This window comes from Coffea arabica, chromosome 3e (genome assembly GCF_036785885.1).
Source record: "Coffea arabica cultivar ET-39 chromosome 3e, Coffea Arabica ET-39 HiFi, whole genome shotgun sequence".
In the NCBI taxonomy this organism is placed as follows: Eukaryota; Viridiplantae; Streptophyta; class Magnoliopsida; order Gentianales; family Rubiaceae; genus Coffea; species Coffea arabica.
Genome location: NC_092315.1, coordinates 1,999,435 through 2,018,410, shown reverse-complemented (window position 1 = coordinate 2,018,410; position 18,976 = coordinate 1,999,435). Strand labels below are relative to the sequence as shown.

General features: G+C 35.2%; 2 protein-coding genes across 12 annotated transcripts; one reads left to right on the top strand and one right to left on the bottom strand.

The window, feature by feature from the left end:
• Nucleotides 1–1,196: 1,196 nt before the first annotated feature.
• LOC113736758 (vesicle-associated membrane protein-associated protein SCS2-like) lies at nucleotides 1,197–6,240 on the top strand. 9 transcript variants are annotated; one of them, XM_027263849.2, is made up of 10 exons: nucleotides 1,197–1,502; nucleotides 1,746–1,780; nucleotides 2,752–2,849; nucleotides 3,757–3,827; nucleotides 4,097–4,178; nucleotides 4,329–4,444; nucleotides 4,512–4,694; nucleotides 5,118–5,345; nucleotides 5,509–5,586; nucleotides 5,904–6,240. In XM_027263849.2, exons 3-10 carry the CDS (start codon nucleotides 2,771–2,773, stop codon nucleotides 6,015–6,017), a joined length of 951 nt encoding a protein of 316 aa, XP_027119650.2. In that variant the 5' UTR covers nucleotides 1,197–1,502; nucleotides 1,746–1,780; nucleotides 2,752–2,770; the 3' UTR covers nucleotides 6,018–6,240. The 9 variants fall into 9 exon arrangements, with proteins under 9 accessions (XP_027119650.2, XP_027119652.2, XP_027119654.2 ...); XM_027263851.2 differs by having other exon boundaries at nucleotides 1,214–1,502; nucleotides 2,698–2,849; XM_027263853.2 differs by having other exon boundaries at nucleotides 1,214–1,502; nucleotides 1,686–1,780.
• A 359-nt stretch (nucleotides 6,241–6,599) lies between these two features.
• LOC113738143 (sodium/hydrogen exchanger 1) lies at nucleotides 6,600–12,365 on the bottom strand. Of its 3 annotated transcripts, none has more exons than XM_072084216.1 (16): nucleotides 11,984–12,365; nucleotides 11,486–11,594; nucleotides 11,124–11,383; nucleotides 10,813–10,931; nucleotides 10,459–10,556; nucleotides 9,667–9,726; nucleotides 9,511–9,557; nucleotides 9,236–9,430; nucleotides 9,075–9,121; nucleotides 8,868–8,934; nucleotides 8,662–8,762; nucleotides 8,420–8,521; nucleotides 8,156–8,294; nucleotides 8,007–8,069; nucleotides 7,785–7,868; nucleotides 6,600–7,291 (listed from the first exon to the last, which is right to left on the bottom strand). In XM_072084216.1, the coding sequence occupies exons 3-16, from the start codon at nucleotides 11,298–11,300 to the stop codon at nucleotides 6,968–6,970; spliced, it is 1,623 nt and encodes a 540-aa protein (XP_071940317.1). In that variant the 5' UTR covers nucleotides 11,301–11,383; nucleotides 11,486–11,594; nucleotides 11,984–12,365; the 3' UTR covers nucleotides 6,600–6,967. The 3 variants fall into 3 exon arrangements, with proteins under 3 accessions (XP_071940317.1, XP_027121140.1, XP_027121139.1); XM_027265339.2 differs by having other exon boundaries at nucleotides 11,510–11,594; XM_027265338.2 differs by lacking the exon at nucleotides 11,486–11,594.
• Between the last annotated feature and the right edge of the window lie 6,611 nt (nucleotides 12,366–18,976).

The following is an 18,976-nucleotide window of genomic DNA, read 5'->3' as shown; positions in this document are numbered from 1 at the left end:
CCCTTTCATAACTCACAGTTTTTTGTATGAGTGTTTCGATAAATGGACTCTGCGAAGACACTTCAAAAGCCGGAACTTTTGAAGTGCTCCGCAGCACTTAACTACTAAACCCCCCAAACCCCCCCAAGCGATGTGGGAACTTAACCCCACAGGGTCCTCCTCACATTTCAATCGAATGAAAATGAAAAATGTGATTAAAGAAGTGCCATATTAGTTAGGCTGTTTATTAAGTAACTTATTCACGAGAAGTTGTGAGAAAATGCAAATAAAACTTTCCACATTAAGGACTTCAAAACGTACAAAGGAAATCTTCTTCCCCCCCCCCCCCCCCCCCCCCCTTTTTTTTTGTCTATAAATTTTCCCAATACCTCCAAATTCTAGAAAAACTCTTCTTTTTCGAGAAACCATGTTAACAAATTTCCAAATCATAATAATGTGCCTGTTTGACAATCAACCATTCCATCAAATCTTTTCTTCGAGGAAATGCAAAATTTTCTATGATGTCTATGTTTTTAAACAATACAGACACATGATCTTCTTGTTTGATATATACCACTATGGGAATCATTCAATACGAATGAAAGTGTTACAATCAACCTATTCTCAACTTATGAATTGATTTCAAATTTATGAACCCATTAAAAAATGAAACCCAATCTAGTTCCAAACCAGATAGAAATATAAAATGTCTAAATCACACATCTAGAATGAGGTTTAGGCCTCCAATTCCATAATAATGAATCAAACACCTCCTTAATTTATCTATCTTTTTTTTGCAGACTTGTTGAGTATGAACTATGAACTATAGTATATTATTAGGAATTCCAAATTCCTATAATAGGTTTCGTTTGGATTGAAAAATTTGACGAAAGATTTCAAAATTTTAAATCCATTTAAATCGCTTTAATTGTTTTGATTGCTTAACAAGCATTTGAATTTGTAATATATCAACTATCAAAATATTTTTTAAGTCCTAAAATAATTGATAATTTATAAATTTAAATACCCCATAAATAATAAATAATGTAAACAACTAGATGAATTTAAAAGAATTTCAAATTCTTCGTAAAATACATGGAATTAATTAGTTTGACATAAACCAGTCACTTATCTTAGAAAAAAAAAAAAAAAAAAAAACCACCACGGATCCAAAGATTTTTCTTCCCTTTTTAAAATAAGATAGAAAAGCCGCAGTAACGCCAAAAAACTCAAAAACAGATGCAACCGCTCCTCCCAATTTCTCGTCCCTGTCACCGAATCCCACTTCCACTTACCTCACCGCTCTGCTCTGCTTCTTCCTCTTCAAAATCAAGCAACCGTTTTTTCGCGTTTTTCAGATCACCAAACGCCCCTCCTCCCCAATTCCCTTTCCACATTCTCTCAGCTAATTGCCACCAATATTCTCTCCTACCAAAATTTCACTCTTCTTGTTCATTCGACTCTATTTTAACATTTGAATCTGTCCATCCCTCAACATCTGCTTTACATTATTCACTTTCCAAGTAAGCCCATTTATCCATTTTATATCCACGTTACAATGTAACCTTTTGTGGGTTATTGCCCTTTTTCTTTTTACATTGTTTCTCCTGATTTTTAGCAGGTCACTGTTAAGAATTGGTTCTGATTTCTTTATTTTGGTTTGTTGATTTCTTTATCTCTAATTTGTTTCTTGTTTATATCTGAAGTTGGTTACTGATCGTTGGCTTAAATTTGAAGTTAACCCCTCTGATTTGTTGATTCCTTAGGATACTTCATTATGGAGTAGCTAAAATCTGATCAGGTATTGTTGGGAGTACCTAAAAATGCCACATTCACTCACTCAAGTGAACATACTCTTATTCCTTAATTTAATCTTTTCTTTTTTTGAATCAATTTTTTCAAAGATTTTGTATGAGGGGAGGGGTGAGATGGAATATGTGGGGAAAAGTACAGAGGGGGGAAGGAGATGGGGTTAATCCACAGTATTAAATTGTCAACTCGTTTTAAGACCGCCAAGGAGCCCCGGAGGAAGGAAGGAGGGGGGGGGGGGAGGCTCTTATCCGCTGGGCTTTATCCAATCTCTGGTTCCTCTAATTTCCATTTTTTTCCCTGGGATAACTTAATTAGTAATATTTTGGGATATAATGTAATATCATATTTTACAATGCTTATACTTGAGACTAGTTTGGAATATATACACATATACATACGTATGTATGTATGTATGTACGTTACATATGTATGTATGTATGTGTATATGTAATGGAGAATACAAGCAAAAGCAATGATCTTGGCTTGGACATGGGATTTCTTGGCAAATGGCTGCGTGGTCAGGTTTAGGTTGGCCCTTGTTTCTGTGGAGTAATGTGATAAAAGGGCTTTAGGGGAGGGAATATAGGTTTATTATTCTAACTGAACTAAATGATCGGGTGTAAGATCACATTTAGTTAGAGATATGTTGGAATTTATGGGTTTGAGAAGCACTCAGGCTTTTACAAGGCAGAGTAGTACTATATGAGGGTGCAACTTCATTTTAAGGTTGATCATGACCCACATTTATGATGTGGTGGAAGTTTTCTGCAGAAATAAAATTATGCTACCATGTTCAGTGGGATTCATTTTATTGCCCTTTTTAGTTTGCTTTTGTGATTTTGACAGTTAAAAAAAACCAACTAGTGTCTAAGTTCAACTGTTTTTTTCCCCCATACTCTTCTTCAGGAACTCTTCTAAATGCGTGCAGATTGGGCAATTCTTAATTCATCACTGTTGCAGGTAATAAAGAACTTTGATCATGGAGCAACTGGAAGTTCAAAACCCTGTAGTTAAGAAGCAGCTATTGGATGTTCAGCCTCGAGAACTCAAGTTTATACGTGCGTAGTCATCATACTTTGAAATGTTTCCCTCATGAGCAGGAGCTACATTTATTCTCCGCACTTTTTTTTGTGTCCTGTGAGGCATATGGTTTGTTAGCATAAAAGTCACCCACCTAATAATTTACTGTCAAAGTTTATCATTCTCTTTTACACCCCTGATTCTTAAGCAAATCATTGTTGTCTACAAAAATTTAGAGGTTTCTCGTCTAACTTCTGTGTAGTTCTTGTCTGTGTACTCTCTTAAGTAGATTGAAAAGTACTGTACTGATTGTTTTACCTGCTTTGCTTTCATCAGATCATCTTGGATGCAGCATGTTCCCAGACATAATTTCTTTTTTTTGTGCATCACAAATTTCCACTTTAATCATTTCATCATTTTTTTCCTTTATGGAACTAGCTTGTGATGTTTGATGCACAATAAAGTTTGCTCAACAACGTAATCCAAATGTTAAGTAGCTGTGTTTTATAATATCATGATGTGGTTAAGTTTGAATGACTGGTTAATACTTACTAGTTAGAAATCTCCAGTCCTAGCATTGTACAGAATGCTATACCTCTTCTTGTTTTACTATTGAAAGTTTGTAGTACTATAGTAGTGGTTTTTCTTCTTTTGGTTTAGAGAGGACTTTCTAGACGTTGTCAGAACACTAACATTCTTGTGCTGCCTAAAGGCATTTTTGACTTTTACTACTGCAACATGAGTTCTGATGCTTACAAGCGGCCAACATACTTATAGTGTATTTTAGGCACACTTTGCACAGTCAAAAGATTGGATGTCTGTTTTACAATATGCAATTCTTTAATTTTGCTGCTCTCTCTCTCTCCTCCCTCTCTCCCTCTCTCCATTCTTGTGGTCCTGGCATGTGATTTTGATTTGACATCTTATATCCTTTTTGCTTCTCAGTTGAGGTTAAGAAACAAAGTTCGTGTGCTGTTCACCTTGCCAATCTTTCTGATCATTATGTTGCTTTCAAGGTGGAGTACTTCATTGCTTGTGAAAAACCTTTTCTTACTTGGAAAGTTCTGCCCCACATTTCTTGTAATCAGTAGCATCTTTGAGTAAAAAGGATTAAGTTTATTTTAGTTGGATGAATTTTTACTGATGTTTAGTCGTTATTTTTTGGAGAACTAAAAATTTCGGAAAAGTAAGAACCGGACTGTACTTCAATTGCCAGAAAAATGGAAATCTATGCACACAAATTAGGAACAGAGATCTATTTAATGACCATGTAATTTTTTTGCAGGTAAAGACTACTTCGCCCAAGAAATATTGTGTGCGACCTAATATAGGGGTTATCAAGCCAAAATCAACATATGATTTCACAGGTATATGTATATTATATGTACATGGCTGACATCTATTTTTGTTCATGTTTATATATATGGTCATACATGTAACATTCTTTTCAAGTTGTGTACTCTATTTCTTTTATTTTGACGATGTTCTCTGGTTAATCTCAAACTTCTGTTATGCAGTCACAATGCAAGCACAGAAGTCAGCTCCCTCAGACATGCAATGCAAGGACAAGTTTTTAGTTCAGAGCACAGTTGCTCCATTTGGCACAACTGAAGAGGATATTACACCTGACTTGGTAAGTGCTTGCAGCTTGAATCAGATTCTTTTCAGTGATTGTTTTTCTTATTATTTCCCTCTTGTAGTTTGCAAAAGATAGTGGAAAATATGTTGAAGAGTGCAAGCTGAAGGTTTCGCTGACTAGCCCCACACAATCCCCTGTTCTGTCACCCGTTAATGGAGCTTCCAAGCTAGAACAATCTCCTGCAAGTGAAATATCAGAAGAAAAACTGCTGACTCGGGTTGAAAATCTTCCCCCGCTTCAAATGGTAAGAATATTTATTGTTTCTTGACAGCCTTTGCTTGGGTAATGATAATCAGGTTTTTTTCCCCAGTGCAACAGACTATATTTGTCACAAAAATACATATGACTTGTTACATATGATAATCAGGTATTTCCATTTACATATGACTTGTTATAAGTATGTCAGGTTAAGTATCTATTTTCATGCCCCTTCTACATCCGCATAACCAAGGGGGTTTTACTGTCTATCTGTACAAACTGAAATTGTAACATGCAATAATTGTCAATTGTGCTTTGTCAAGATCTTGACATTTGCAACTTTGAGAATTGAGGTTTAGAGATGTCTTCTAGTGTGATTATCTATTTAGGGTAAATTAAAGGTTCATAGCACGATTTTTTCCCCTTATGATGCACTGCTGTAACTAGGCCTGTTTTTGTGATATGACAGCTGGATGAGAAATTTGAGAGTGAAAAACTTGTAATGGATGCAGAGGTACTGACTTCAGCAAAAGTTGAGGAAAATGTCCTACTGCCTACTAAAACGGGGAAGCTTATTTGTGATAGGGATATGGAATATAGACCTTTGGACGTTGTTGATGGAACAAAACTGAAATTTTCCAGAGATGTTGAGGAATTGAAATCAAAGCTAATCACATTAGATTCAGAGCTGATTCAGGTCAGACTCTTCGTGCAATTGTTTAAGTTTATGTAGATGGCTTTGTTGGGACTGTGAACATGATCATCCTATACTTGCGGCTATACTTAAGAGTATTCAATTCAATAATTACTGGCTTTATTGAAACTCCTTCAGCATTGACTTGTTTGAAATTCTCCTGTAGGTTAAATCTAACATTACAAAGCTGACAGAAGAAAAGAGCTGTGCTGTTCAAGAGAAGCAAACATTAAAGCGAGAATTGGTGAGTGATGCCTTAAAGATGCCTTCGCTTTTTCTCTCTGCTTCTTCTCCTTTATTCTTTCTTTCTTTCTTTCTTTTTTTTTTTGTTTTTTTTGGGGGGGGGGGGGTGGGGGGGGTTGGGGGGTTTCCTGGGAGGGGAAGGGCTTCTAAGGACTATTTCATGCTACGGCTGAATCAGTTTTAAGTTGATGAAACTTTGGAGATTGTACCATCTATTTGGCCATTTTATTCCTTGTCCATCTATTTGGCCGTTGATCTTTTCCACTTAAATGAGACAAATGTGAATTGCATCTTATTTCTTTTTCTAAAATTTGGCAGGCAACTTTGAGGAGGAAGACTAGTGTGAGGACGGTTGAACGGGGATTTCCTCCTCTCTTTGTTTGCATGGTTGCATTAATTAGTCTGACTGTTGGATACTTATTACATGGTTAAAAAGAAGGTTATTTTCAGGATTAGTGATGCCATGGTTTAAAGAAAGGATATATCATAGGTTTAGGTTTTCAGGATTCTGTTAACTAGCCCTTAGCCTTGTTTACTTTGGCATCTTTGTATAACTCTGCAGAGTTTTATGAAATGAAAGAAACTTGGCACTTTTACTTGTCGCAATAATTGTAAAGAAAGGCTATCTTTTTAATAAAATATGTGTTTGCCCGCATTTGGAGCGTTGTCACCACGGCAATTCCTGTCTCAGTGAAGTAGAAGTCAGTTCACTTCCCGATTGACTTGGGAAAGTTTGGCTTAGTTGCCTAATCGATGATATGCTTGGAAAACTTCCTTCTATGCATACATCGCATGATTGAAGGTCAATTTATTGTGATCCTTTATATGCTCATGTCAATTTTCTCAGTTCCAAACGTCAGGCTCGTTAGACTGCAAACTTTAACAGCATTAAGCTGCATTAGGCATTGCAGTAACCGAGTACATGCAAATTTGAGATAAACAATCTATGGCATTGCAGTAATAGCATCTTTGATTTGAACAAGTAAATCAACATTTGTAATCCAGGAACAAGTATGATAGATGCACTCTGCTGTTGTTGACATATATTAACGGCCAAAAATTTCTATTATACATGCAAGTTGAGATGGCAAGTTCTCAAGGAATATACACCGATCTGGTGTTCTAGAAATATGTTGACGGGCAAAAGAACCTCTTGAAGTTCTCATGTACAAACTTTGGGGTCAGCGAATGCCCCCATAGGCAAAATTTTGACTGATGACCACAACTAATGGAGAATCCCTCCTCGCAAACTATATAATAAATTAGAACAAAACCCTACAGTGAAACACTAGAACACTCGAAACACAATATCAAGAGGTCAAAAAAGTGACTTGCATTAGAGGAAACTGGTGAATTTGGTGGCCTTTCTGCAATATTACCCTTCAATGAAATTGATTGCCATTTTGTTCAGTTGGTGAGCCTGGCACATATGGCACGAAACCTCTTCCACCAAAAACAGGACGCATGAAGGCATCGTCAAACTTTCTCCAGTAATAATGCACTGTGTGAGATGGAGCAGTCATGAGCATCCTTAAGCTTGATGGACGAGGCACGTGGGCACCTGGATCACCTTCTGAATCCTGTCCATTGAGAAGAGGTACAATGAAGGATTTTGGGGTTACTGGCTCAGAAGAGATCATTCTGCTCAAGTGCTTTGGTGAGGGAAGCAAGAGCCTTATCAAAGGCTTAGTCATCAAGCCAAAAACCTGCACATACCGGAAATAGTTACTGAATGACAACGGACATGGATTTCAGCAAATATATGTTTCTTTTGATACTCAGAATATAATGAAATGTAGATGTTTGTCGACATGATAACGTCTCAGTTTCTCGAAGTTCACATAAGGGGAAATGCAAGAATCAGAGACCATGGCCACTACACCAGGTTAGCTAATGAGGTTCTTTCATCGCAACCATTGATGAAAATCAATGACAGGAAGGTGAAATGTTTAATACTTAATATCTTTAGGCAAAGATTTTATCAAAACATGATTTGCAAAAAGCGGACATGCAGTTCAAAAATGCAGCAAAGAAGAAACAGAATTTCCAACACACTACCACCGTTCATATAGGGTTGATGGGAAATTCCCCAAAGAGTGCAATATGATTACTCCATGGTAGTGTCTGCCACATTCCAATTTCCATGTGCTGAATACAACTCACATTCAGTATGACACTCAAGAAACTTAAGATTCTTACCACTGTACTAAAAAGAACAACTGTTATTGTACTGGTGATCATGATTGAATTCCCTGGAAGTTTGGTATAACCTGCCCTTGTGAACTGCACGGATTAGCAACAATGAAGTCTGTCAGACAACTAATAAAATAGACTCCCATCCCTTCACCATCACATGCTAAAGAGACAATAAAATTCCAAGAAAATCAAAGCTTTCCCTTGGAGGAGACTTTTTGAACTAACCTGGTTATAAGCAAGGGCCATGGAAATAGCACCACGCATGAGACCTGCCCACCATATGGTAACCTGTAATATCACAATCAAATAATCATTAAACAGGATAAAAAAGCTAAGGACTGTGTGAACTCTCAACTAGAATTTTGAATTCATACTTGCTGCTTGAAGTGAATTTTCTCTTCTGGAGACTTCTTGGTCAAGTTGGATAAAAGTGACAGAGGAAAGACAAAAGCTGCTCTTCCCAACAAAACAAGTCCCAGTAGAATTGAGCTAACTTTAATTGATGTCTTGGGGCTGAAAAGATGAATCACAACCACTTTAATCTTCAAGTTTTATCACATCCTACTGTATGTGGATGATCATTGAAAATATGTCATAATAACTAATTTTACTTGTGAGCTGTCAAATAGATAGTATACCTGTCACTTACAATCTTCCACTTATCAATGTCCAGGGCATCCATACCAACATACAGAAATATAAAAATTTCAGCAACAAATGACAATGTTGCAAAAGCATGCCTGCAAAATAGTGATAAACAAAACAATTATAGAAAGGTTTCATCAGAAGAAAACAGCGACTCGGTAGCTTTCTTCGGATAGAATACAGAATAGCCAGTAATTCATTCCAAAAGATTCCTTTTCTTCGAAGAATGACATACTTGGTGGTAATTCTTGAGCTCTCTGTTACATTATGCCAGGTGTAATGCGACATCACAATCCCACAGAAAAACACAGTGAGGATAGCACTTAAGTCAAATAACTGCAAAGGAAAATTGACATCCCCAAATCAAGCTCCAGAGGAAAACAAAGAAGAATTTGTATTTGCAAGAGCAATGGAGGAATATATGCTGTTTAGGAAACTTACTTCAGCTAGCATGTACGAAAGGTATGCCATCAGCATCATTAGAGCAACCTCACGATCAGTCGAATGCCTGGAGACAATCAGCAAACAAGAAAGCAAATGATGCATACATGTTAAAAAATTTCATACAGCAATGTCAATGGTGCAAGAAATTATCTAGCATGGTCTTTTCCTGAAGCAAGTCTAGCATTAAAGCAATTATTAACCAACCTGCCAAAGTAGAGCTTCTTTATGATGAATGCGCTAAGCAGCCCAGCCTAAAGCCAAATGTATTGTCAAAAGCTAGGTTATCGAGAATATCTTAAATTTGTACAGATGCCAACCAAGAGAGTTAAACACACACACTAACAAAGAAAGATATAGAGCCTCACAACAACTCCAAGAACAGTACTTGTGATAAATAAATAGATGAAGTTTCCAATCAACTTTAAAGCCACACTAGTGTTGACATGAGACAAGTCAAAGTTCTGGACCGCGTTGAAGAGCACAATTGATGTGGCATCATTTACAACTCCTTCCCCAAACACCAGACTGTAAACTAAGGGGGTTTCATCCTGATTGAGAACCTGCACCAATCAGATATAAACATCAGCCTTGTAGAGATGCAAAAAAGTTTTTCATTCTAAATTAGCAAATGCCTGCTTACCTGTAGAGTGCAAACAGAATCTGTAGCTGAAAAGATTGCTCCAATTGCTGGAATCATAAATAAGGTCATGAATAAAAAGAAAATCACATTAATTGTTGCATTGGTAGGGAAGAGAGTAATTAAATAAAAAAAAATAATGAAAATAGGTGATGGTACCAAGAAAATCTCCTATTTTCAGAGGTTCAAGATTCATGTTCTTGAAAAAGCCAATAGCACCTGCACAAAAAAGCAATATTTAGCAACAGAGAAGCCATTAAAATTAGTATTGTAATTGCAGTAACTATAAAATATTGATTATGGAATCTGTAATTCATATTTACTGCAAGATGTTTGTTCGCATTTAAAAGGAAAAAAAAAAAGACGTTTGTTTGCATTATAAACATGACATAAGAAAACATAATTCTCAAGCATGCTATGAGAAGTTGGTTATATTTTCATGCATGTTCTTTTTCCTAAATGGTAAAAACAAAAGAACCTCGGGAGCAATGAAACATAATTTTAAGGTATGAAGTAATAATACAAGATTAGAATCTAATTAGTTACTAAGTGGAAGACAATTGCTGATTATGGCTATAGTAGACAAAAAGGACTAGTTGAAGTCATTGAAGATTTGTCAAAGAAGAGTAAGTTCGAGAATGTCATTTATTGTACGAGTAAAACATTCTCATGTCTCAATCTTCCACATTTTTTGTTCCTTAGGAAAGATATAATGTACATCATACATTCATGAACAAAAGGGGGACCAGGAGAAGATCAGAAAGCTTATGAGAGCATAATTTCGTGTACAGAATAGCTTATTGCTTCACAAATTTGAATGTTCTATGAGTTGCAAGGTAATCCTTTCTGCTTCACTTGCATGAAACAAAGGGGGAAAGAAAAAAACTCAATGGGAACTTGATGTATAAAGGAACCAAGAAAAAAAAAAGTGCAACAAAAACAAGTGCTTACCCAAGGATATGATGACGAAGGATATCAAAGTACCAAGTGCTCCAAACAGCATTATAGTAATGAAATTGCGAAAGAATTGCTTCTTTTTAACCTGGAACCTGATAATTAAGGGGAATGAAAATTGATCCCAAATCAGCCCTGTGCAGAAAACGCCCTTTAAGAAACTAGACTTTGGCTAAGTTTGTCATTTGCCTGCTATCTAAGCAAATTAATTTACTAAAATTCATACTCCCAGCAAAACCAAGGCCTAATAATGCTGAATCTCAGGTTATTTTTTTCTTTTGAACTTTTTCCTCTTTTCAGAATCCTATATTCACGTAGGTATGAAAATGGTTCAGTAAATTTACTACATACCCAGCATTGAAAATGATCGGAGGAAGCAAATAAATAAAGAAAAGATCTTCACTGAAAACCAACAGATGCGAGCTTGTTCCTCCACTAATTAGTAGAATTACGACTCCAGTGCATACACCCTGTCATCCAAGCAGCCCAACATTTTACTTAATACCAAAAGCACATAAATACAAGCTAAAAAAGTATTGATTTACACCACTCACAAAACTAATACTTCTATGTCACACGTATGAAATTCAACTTGCTAATACTTGCACACAATCATATGTTCTACATGAATCATAGACAAATAAACAGGAAGATGGACTTACAATAATGAGAGCCGTAATGGATTCATTCATCCACCGATTTTCCTCCAAAAGATGACCAATCACGATACATATACACAAAAGCACAATAAAAATATTCAATGATACCACTGAAGTATGATCAGAGGTTGATGATAATATATTCATCTTTCCTAGCAAAGCTCCCAACTCAAATCCCATTTTTCCACTAACAAAATCCCAGGAAATTCCCAAAAACTGAAGCTTCACTACTTCCTATTCTGCTTCACATTCCCAAAACAAATCTGCAACAACAAACAAAATTCGCACAAAGCAGAGTCAGAAAACAATTAAGAAACCCGAAAAAAAATCAAAACTTTGGGAGAACTGAACCTCAATAATAATACATATTAACATGGAGCCAAAAGTACATCAAACTTGAGCTGTCTGTCATGGGATGAGATCTCAACTTTGAAGTGTAAGTTCCAGCTAATTCAAAACAAAAATTTGCTCCTCCTTCCACAACAGAGCAAAATCAATCTCAAAATTTGGTTTCCATAAGCAGGGAAATATTGCACCCAAAAAAAAAACCCAGCTTTTTACCTTTCTACAAATGCTGTTAATTTAAGCTTATCCCACTTCCAAGATTTTGTTCATTATTCCAGAAAAACACATTCGAGCCACAAACTGATTTTGCAAATAGCATGAATGAAAATGAACCAACACATATTTGCTTACCCTTTTAGAATCTCTGTAAACTCAAAGCCTATCATACCTCAAAATAACAAGAATTCAGCAACCGTAAGTTCAAACTTTATTTCTTTCATTCAGAGAATCATAAAATCAAGCTCAAAACTGAGTTTTCATAAACAGCAAGATTGAAATTTTCAAAAAGATTTGCTTACCCTTTTGGAAATTGTGCAAATTTAAGCACACCCCGCTTTAATAATCACCAGAATTCAGCAACCCCAGTAAAAATTTGCTTCTTTAGGGTTTTCTTTTTCTGCACAGGGAGATTAACCAAAATGGAATCTTGCAACCATGAAATGGTATGGTATATAAATAGAGCTGCAGACTTTTGAGCAAAATTCAAGATTCTGAAAATGGTTCTCTTTCTCTGGAAAACATAAACAAAAGAAATTGTTTTTGTTTTTGTTTTCCAGAAACACTTACAAAAATCTTTCCAGAACAGGAGAAAAAACTAGAGAGCGAAACGTGGGGAATTTAAGAGAGAGAGAGAGAGAGAGAGAGAGAGAGAGAGGGTGAGTGAGAAATGGAGGGGACGGTGAAATGGAATATATTTAATTTATAGGTGGGATAAGGGAGGAGACTTTTGTTTGAAAATGAGAAGATTGAATCTCGGCCTTTGATTCGTATTGGTAACTGGGTTTTAGCCGTTGATCGGCTCTCCTCGTCGCGGGGCAATTAGCGAGATTTTTGGAAGTAAAAAAAAATAGAAAGTATTAAATGAAAAGGTGGGAGTCTAATGATTGTGTCTATGGACGGAATCTTGGCCCTTTGTGTTTTTAACCCACCATTAATGGTAACTTTTGCCTTTTAATTATGTGACTTTTTGTGACCACATATCGAGAATTATACTACTGTTAAATACGGTAAGTTTAATAATGAAAAATATGACAAGTAGAAATTTTGTTTAAAAAAAAATAAAATTCTATTTACTTTGTGATTTAGAATATTAGGTTTAGTTTATCACTCAACGTCGAGTCGTCAAATGTGCGTAACAAAATGTCATCATATTATTACTTTCATTTAGAATCTAATATTAATATTTATTCAGTTAATAGAGACCCTCTTGCATAATCAACATAATTAGCTCTTAATTTCTTCTAATCTATACTAATGTACCTCTATCATGGTATTTAAAATGTATTGTGTGCATCAAGAGGTATACTAAAGAGTAATAAGCTCTTATAAAGTTTGCTTCCTTTTTTTTGTATAAATTTAAATTTGCAATTTACGTGCAAATATAATAATAATAATAATAATAATAGTTCCACATCATAATGGTTTAAATTTTAAATCATAACAAAAAGCACTTAAATCATCACTTCAAATTTCAGAGCATGCATTCATTCATACACATGCATAATCTTGGGTGAGAAAAGATAATTGAACTGCAAACAGGTGGTTGGCAACATAGCGATTTGATGTATGTAAGGAAAAAAGGTAATGGGGAAATGTGTTCACGGAAAATGACGAAATTTTTCTACGAAAAACAGCAATCCAAGCAAGGCCAAAGTTTTGGAACTTCTTTTTTGAATCTCTTTTTCTCAGAAAAATTGATCCTATTCTTGTATTCTTCTTCATTTTCTTTCCTTCGAATCTCTTTTGTTTTGACTGGGATGACCTCGTTGTCTGCTGGTGGAGTACGTAACTGAGGTGAAGCTCATCAGTTGAAATACTACTGCTGGTATATTAACCGCTAAACAAGCAATTTTGGAAGACATAAGAATCTTGGAAGCCAAATTTCACCAGTAGATTATGGTCCAATTGCAACCTAAGCGACTTTTTCTTTTAATCTAATATATCTGGATTTCCCCAACATCCGGTTCTGTGTTGGTGCTTTTATGTGCCAGAATTCTTGCGGATTAAAAAATGGCTTGTGAACAAAATTTTTCCTAACAATGACGAAGGAGTCAGGATTTTTTTTTGGGTGGATCAAAATTTTTCCTAACAAAATTATTTTAATATGTTATGTTTAAAATAATTTTCATATATGCGTGTGCGTGTATGTATGTATAAACTCTCATAATATAAACTAAAATTATAAAAAATTAGGAGAGTCAACTTTATTTTACACATATATTTACACACTGTGAATTAAAATTTTCAAAACTGACCCCTTCGTCATTAATATTGTTTTTGTAATAGCCTTATGCGTGCAAGGAAAGACAAACTTGAATTGGGGGTCCTAAGTGTAAATCTAAAGAAGACTAGAACCTATATTCGGGTAGCCTTGATTCTTTGCAAAATGATAAAAAGTACTTTTAAAAGAAAAAAAAAATTTATAGTCAACCCGCGAATTATTTTCATTTCCTAGTAGGTCAATCTGAACATTTATTTAAATATTTACAAAAAACATATTTGCTTTTCAAGATCTCTAGGAATGAAAATGAGGTGGCAATTTAAGCAAGAAAATATTTGCATTTCTAGAACGCCAACACATTTTGCTGTCTGTAGAAAAAAAAAAAAACAGACAGAAAGAGCAACTCACGGGGCCTCAGAGTTGAAGTGTTTGAGGGCCAGCATTTTCCAAGTTGGTAAGAACCATTTTGACCCTTTTTAAAAACGCTTGTCACCTTTTAAAACAAATTTAAAAAGCGCATGATTATGCTCTTTTCTCAAAATTGGCTTAGGGTACATGAAACCAGGAATGTTTTTCCTAACACATTTTTTCTATTCAATTATTTTAAAATATAGGGTAAGCACATCAAAAATTAAAGAAGGTAGACAATCTTAAAAAGAACTTCAAAATTACTCGCCACCCCTTGAAATTGAACAATATATTTCTTAGGGCTGGAGGTGCTTTATCTAACTATTGAATATTTTTAGAGCTTTAAAATGTATTTTTTTTAAATATTTATATGTATATCTATATGTGTGATATTAATTAATTCTGCAATCAGTGCAGATTTCATAAAATTATAATATTTTATAAGAAAAAAATTAGAAAAAAGAGCACTCAATAGTCAATATCACGTGTAGCATGGTTTGCATTTGTAAATTTGTTGGTAGAAGCAAGAATTTGGTAAGAAGTCTAGCATGTATTCCCACCATATGCACAATCAAGCAGTAATTACTTTTCTTTTTTTTTTTTTTTTGGGGTCAAAAGTCATCAAGCCGCAATTAATTAAATGCAAGATAATGTCCTAATTTGAGTTTGAAGACAAATTGCTATCAAACTCTCAACCAAAAGAAACAATTAGCGAAGTGCATTGAATTGTGGAAGATTCTTATCCTAATTGATTCTAGCACATAGCCTGTTGCATATGTAGCTTGAACCTTGAATATCAAAATCAAACAATTGTGTAGGCTGCGTATATAGTAAAATATCAAGAGTCCTTTGTGGCTTGGAAAAAAGACAACAGCCTTTCCGGGTAGATTGGGTCACCTTTGAACTTAGCAGCAGGTCTCCTGCATAGGTTGTTATCCCACATCGGGGTTGGGGGGGATTTTGGGTAGGTTTATTAGTCTCCTCAGGAACCATAAGAGTTGCCGGCTTTTGTGGTTAATATCAAGAGTCCTTCGTGGCTTGGAAAAAAGACAACAGCCTTTCCGGGTAGATTGGGTCACCTTTGAACTTAGCAGCAAGTCTCCTGCATAGGTTGTTATCCCACATCGGGGTTGGGGGGGATTTTGGATAGGTTTATTAGTCTCCTCAGGAACCATAAGAGTTGCCGGCTTTTGTGGTTTCCTGTGAATTAAGGGTAGTAAAATATCAAGAGTCTTTCGTGGCTTGGAAAAAAGTGTAGGCTGCGTATATAAGCACATCTTCTTTTACTCTTATCAACTTGGGTGACGATGATATGATAAGCTGTTGGCAATACTAAAGCAGGACCACAACTCCAGCTCTGTTATTGAATTTGCCTTTATTATCTCAGATTCTTGATAAGAATTCTCCAAGCAATGGACAAACAAAGAGACTATACGTTTAATCTGATCGACATAGACGCTGCAATATTGCAGAGTTTGTTTGCTATTCTCAGATTCATGATCCCATTATACCGTCTCATGTCTTTTTGGTATATGCAAAACCCTAAATCATACAAGAACAAATTTACAACTGAATGCTCACACCTTTGTTCAAGTTCACCGGTTAGATTACATGTTGTCTAATTCTTTGATACAAGCAAAACTCTAAATCATACTAGAGATTAATCCCTTTACAAGAACTCGCGAGTCGAATCAAGAATCGACGACTTCTTGACTTTCTGAGCTTGATTGATCAAGGTAGCGCGCGCTCGTTTATTATGTATAAACACAGTTTAATTACTTCGTGTAATAAAAAACCTCAAGAATTTTAATTAGTATTTCGTAGTAAATGAATTGCATGTAGTGTAGTCCCTTATAGTAATTAGTGATTGCCTAGTTTGATTGATCCCTCTTTGGTGGGATTTAGAAGAAGAATAGGGCGATATAACGGGGCAGCTTCGCTAGCAGTATTGCTGGTGCTAGATCCCAAAACCATGCCAGTCTACTTGACATGTCTTTTGTTGGGACCTGGCTTTCTGAGTGTCTTTAAAAAATGGAACCACAAGTAATCTATCATCAATCAATTCTTGAACCCACGTTGTCACGTCCTCAAAACATTGGAAAAAAAAAAACATTTCAGTCTACTGATAACACCTTTTTTTTTTGGCTGTTTTGAGTGCTGCAACACTTCATTGGTTAGACGGATGATTGATTGTGTTTATCTAAAACCCTACCACTCTATATTCTCACTCGGTATATTCTAGAAGAGAAAGAAAATAGAAAGCGAAGGGTAACATGGGATCAGATCCATATCATAATATTCCCAGGACAGATTCAAGTTTTAACTCTTCTAGTATTTTTTTTTTTTCTATTGCTTTTGATGATGTTAATGTGCAGGTCCAGGTATAACCGACCAATAAAAAAAAGAAAAGAGGGCACTTGTATTAATTTCGAACATAAATTTTGAAGCCGACTTCTTGATTTTGCTAACAGCACTGTATTGTCAACTGTATTACATTCGATAAGCAGGCACGATTACGATGTAACATTTGATCATGGGTACTTTTCCATGATTTTGTCTTCATATATGACCACCGGTGCTGGCTCAAAGAATAATGTGGGTCATATTTACAGCACCTGGGACTTGGATCATCTCGTATGAGATGAGATTAGAGATATATAGAGGTATGGAACACAATTTTACTTGCTCTTAACCTGCAAATGCTTGTAAAGGCTTTGATAATATCAATATAAATACGAGTAACAATTTGATCCCCAAAAAAAAAATATATATATATCTCCATAGGAACCACGGGCACATCAGGCGGGGAACATTGTTGATTGGTGGAAGTATGAGAAAAACCATAGGAGTTTTGGTATAATTAATATTACGCAATAATATTTCTTATATTTTGACAAAAAAAAATAATATTTCTTATATTGATAATATATATATGCTAACGAATAGCGAGTTTTTGGATGCATGTAGAGGTGACAATTTATCCCAAGTCCCAACGGGTTACCCATGCCCAAAAAGACTTTGAGCGGAATGGGTATTGCAATTTGATATTGTCCCAATTGTACCCATTAATTGATGGAAAATGTTGGAAAACACTTGGGTACCCATTGGGCCCAAATATCTTCCCAAAAAATTTCATTTCCGACCTGGTCAACTCCTCTCCCTTGTCATCTCCGACCTCCGCAGCTCCCTCAACCATTCCTCCACCTCCCTTCCTTCCTCCGCTCACCCACAGCTACTCCCTCAACTTTTGTCAATTACATCTCGTATTCTGTTAATGTCACCCTCAGAAATCCCGGCAGGTATTTCATCTTCATATCCCTTCCTTCCTAATTTACTCCTCGGTTTTCTTGTTTATATTTGGATATTTTTTTTATAATTTTTTTCTTTCCCTTTAATACAATAATTGATTTTTTGCCTGCTGTCAATTGGCTGTTTCCTATTTGATGTAGTGGGAATTGCTGTAAATGTGTTCTGAAGGATGAGAAAGCTAGACTTTGAACGGGGAAACAATTTGTGTAGCAGATGAATGCTTATGTTCCACATGCGAATGCATGATATAGTTTAATATAAAGGTTCACATCTTCAGCCAAAGCTAAAGAATGGCCTAAATGGTGGGTTCCAATAACCAAAAACTTTGGTTTGGTTGATTATTTGAAATAATTTTTTGAAAAAAAAATATTGTAGAGTGTTAAATGAATTCATGAAAATATAAATTCACAATAAGACTAAAAGAAATTGAATAAATAAAAAATATTAAAGTTATTTAAAAAATAAAAAATGAATTAAAGGAAAAAAATATGTAGAAAATAGATTTGGGTATTGGGCGGGATCAATCTAAACCCATCCCAAAGTGATCCCGTCCAACTTAGTCCCAAAACACATATAGATAAAATTGGGCCCAAACCCATATGATTCGGTTCTATCTCAAATTTAAGCAAATCCCGCCCATCCCGCCACCTCTATATGCATGCTACATTATTTTAATTTAAACCTGAAGTCTGAAATTTGTACTTATGGCATACATCAGTCTGATAGGTGCATACCCTTTCAGAAGAAAAAAACTATTAACCTTTAATAATAAGGGTAAAGATAGCATAATCAAAATTAATGGACTAAATAAGTATAGAGTGAATATAAAAAAAATGAATTAAATTGATAATAGCTAATGTTCATCATGTACAAGCATGCAAGTTCAACGTCGTGAGCTGTGTCTCATATGTTGTGGAGATGATTATGATTCTGAGGGGGTGGAGGGGGCGAACGATCAAACAACGAGTGACAAAAAATTATCGAAATAAATGATAGACACTAACTTGAAATCAAAGTCTTAAAACTAAATTTTGATAGATGATAACTGAACACTGAATGTTTTTTTATATATAGTAAGAGACAAAATATAAAGTAAAAGATGGAAATTAACTCACGGACCAAAATCATATAAACGTTAACTAAATTCAATAAATAGACATTAACCCTATACAAATTAAGACAAAAATTCTATGATACAAATTTAGAATAAGAAAAATTGACAAATTAATAACCATCAAAAGATATCTAAATCATAAATTTAAAATAAGTGTATGTGTCTAAGTAATCAATGATTATGAATCAAAATATAAAGGAATTGTAAAGGAAAAAGGTTAGACTCACCTTGAAAAAATGG

Bases quoted from the DNA above. Each gene is read 5' to 3' on its own strand.
- LOC113736758 (XM_027263849.2), top strand. From the start codon at position 2,771: ATGGAGCAACTGGAAGTTCAAAACCCTGTAGTTAAGAAGCAGCTATTG. The intron at 4,695-5,117 runs GTAAGAATATTT...GTGATATGACAG, and splicing joins ATCTTCCCCCGCTTCAAATG to CTGGATGAGAAATTTGAGAG. The intron at 5,346-5,508 runs GTCAGACTCTTC...ATTCTCCTGTAG, and splicing joins TAGATTCAGAGCTGATTCAG to GTTAAATCTAACATTACAAA.
- LOC113738143 (XM_072084216.1), bottom strand. From the start codon at position 11,300: ATGGGATTTGAGTTGGGAGCTTTGCTAGGAAAGATGAATATATTATCA. The intron at 9,558-9,666 runs GTACCATCACCT...TTATGATTCCAG, and splicing joins GAAAATAGGAGATTTTCTTG to CAATTGGAGCAATCTTTTCA. The intron at 7,869-8,006 runs GTTAGTTCAAAA...TAATCCGTGCAG, and splicing joins TGGCCCTTGCTTATAACCAG to TTCACAAGGGCAGGTTATAC.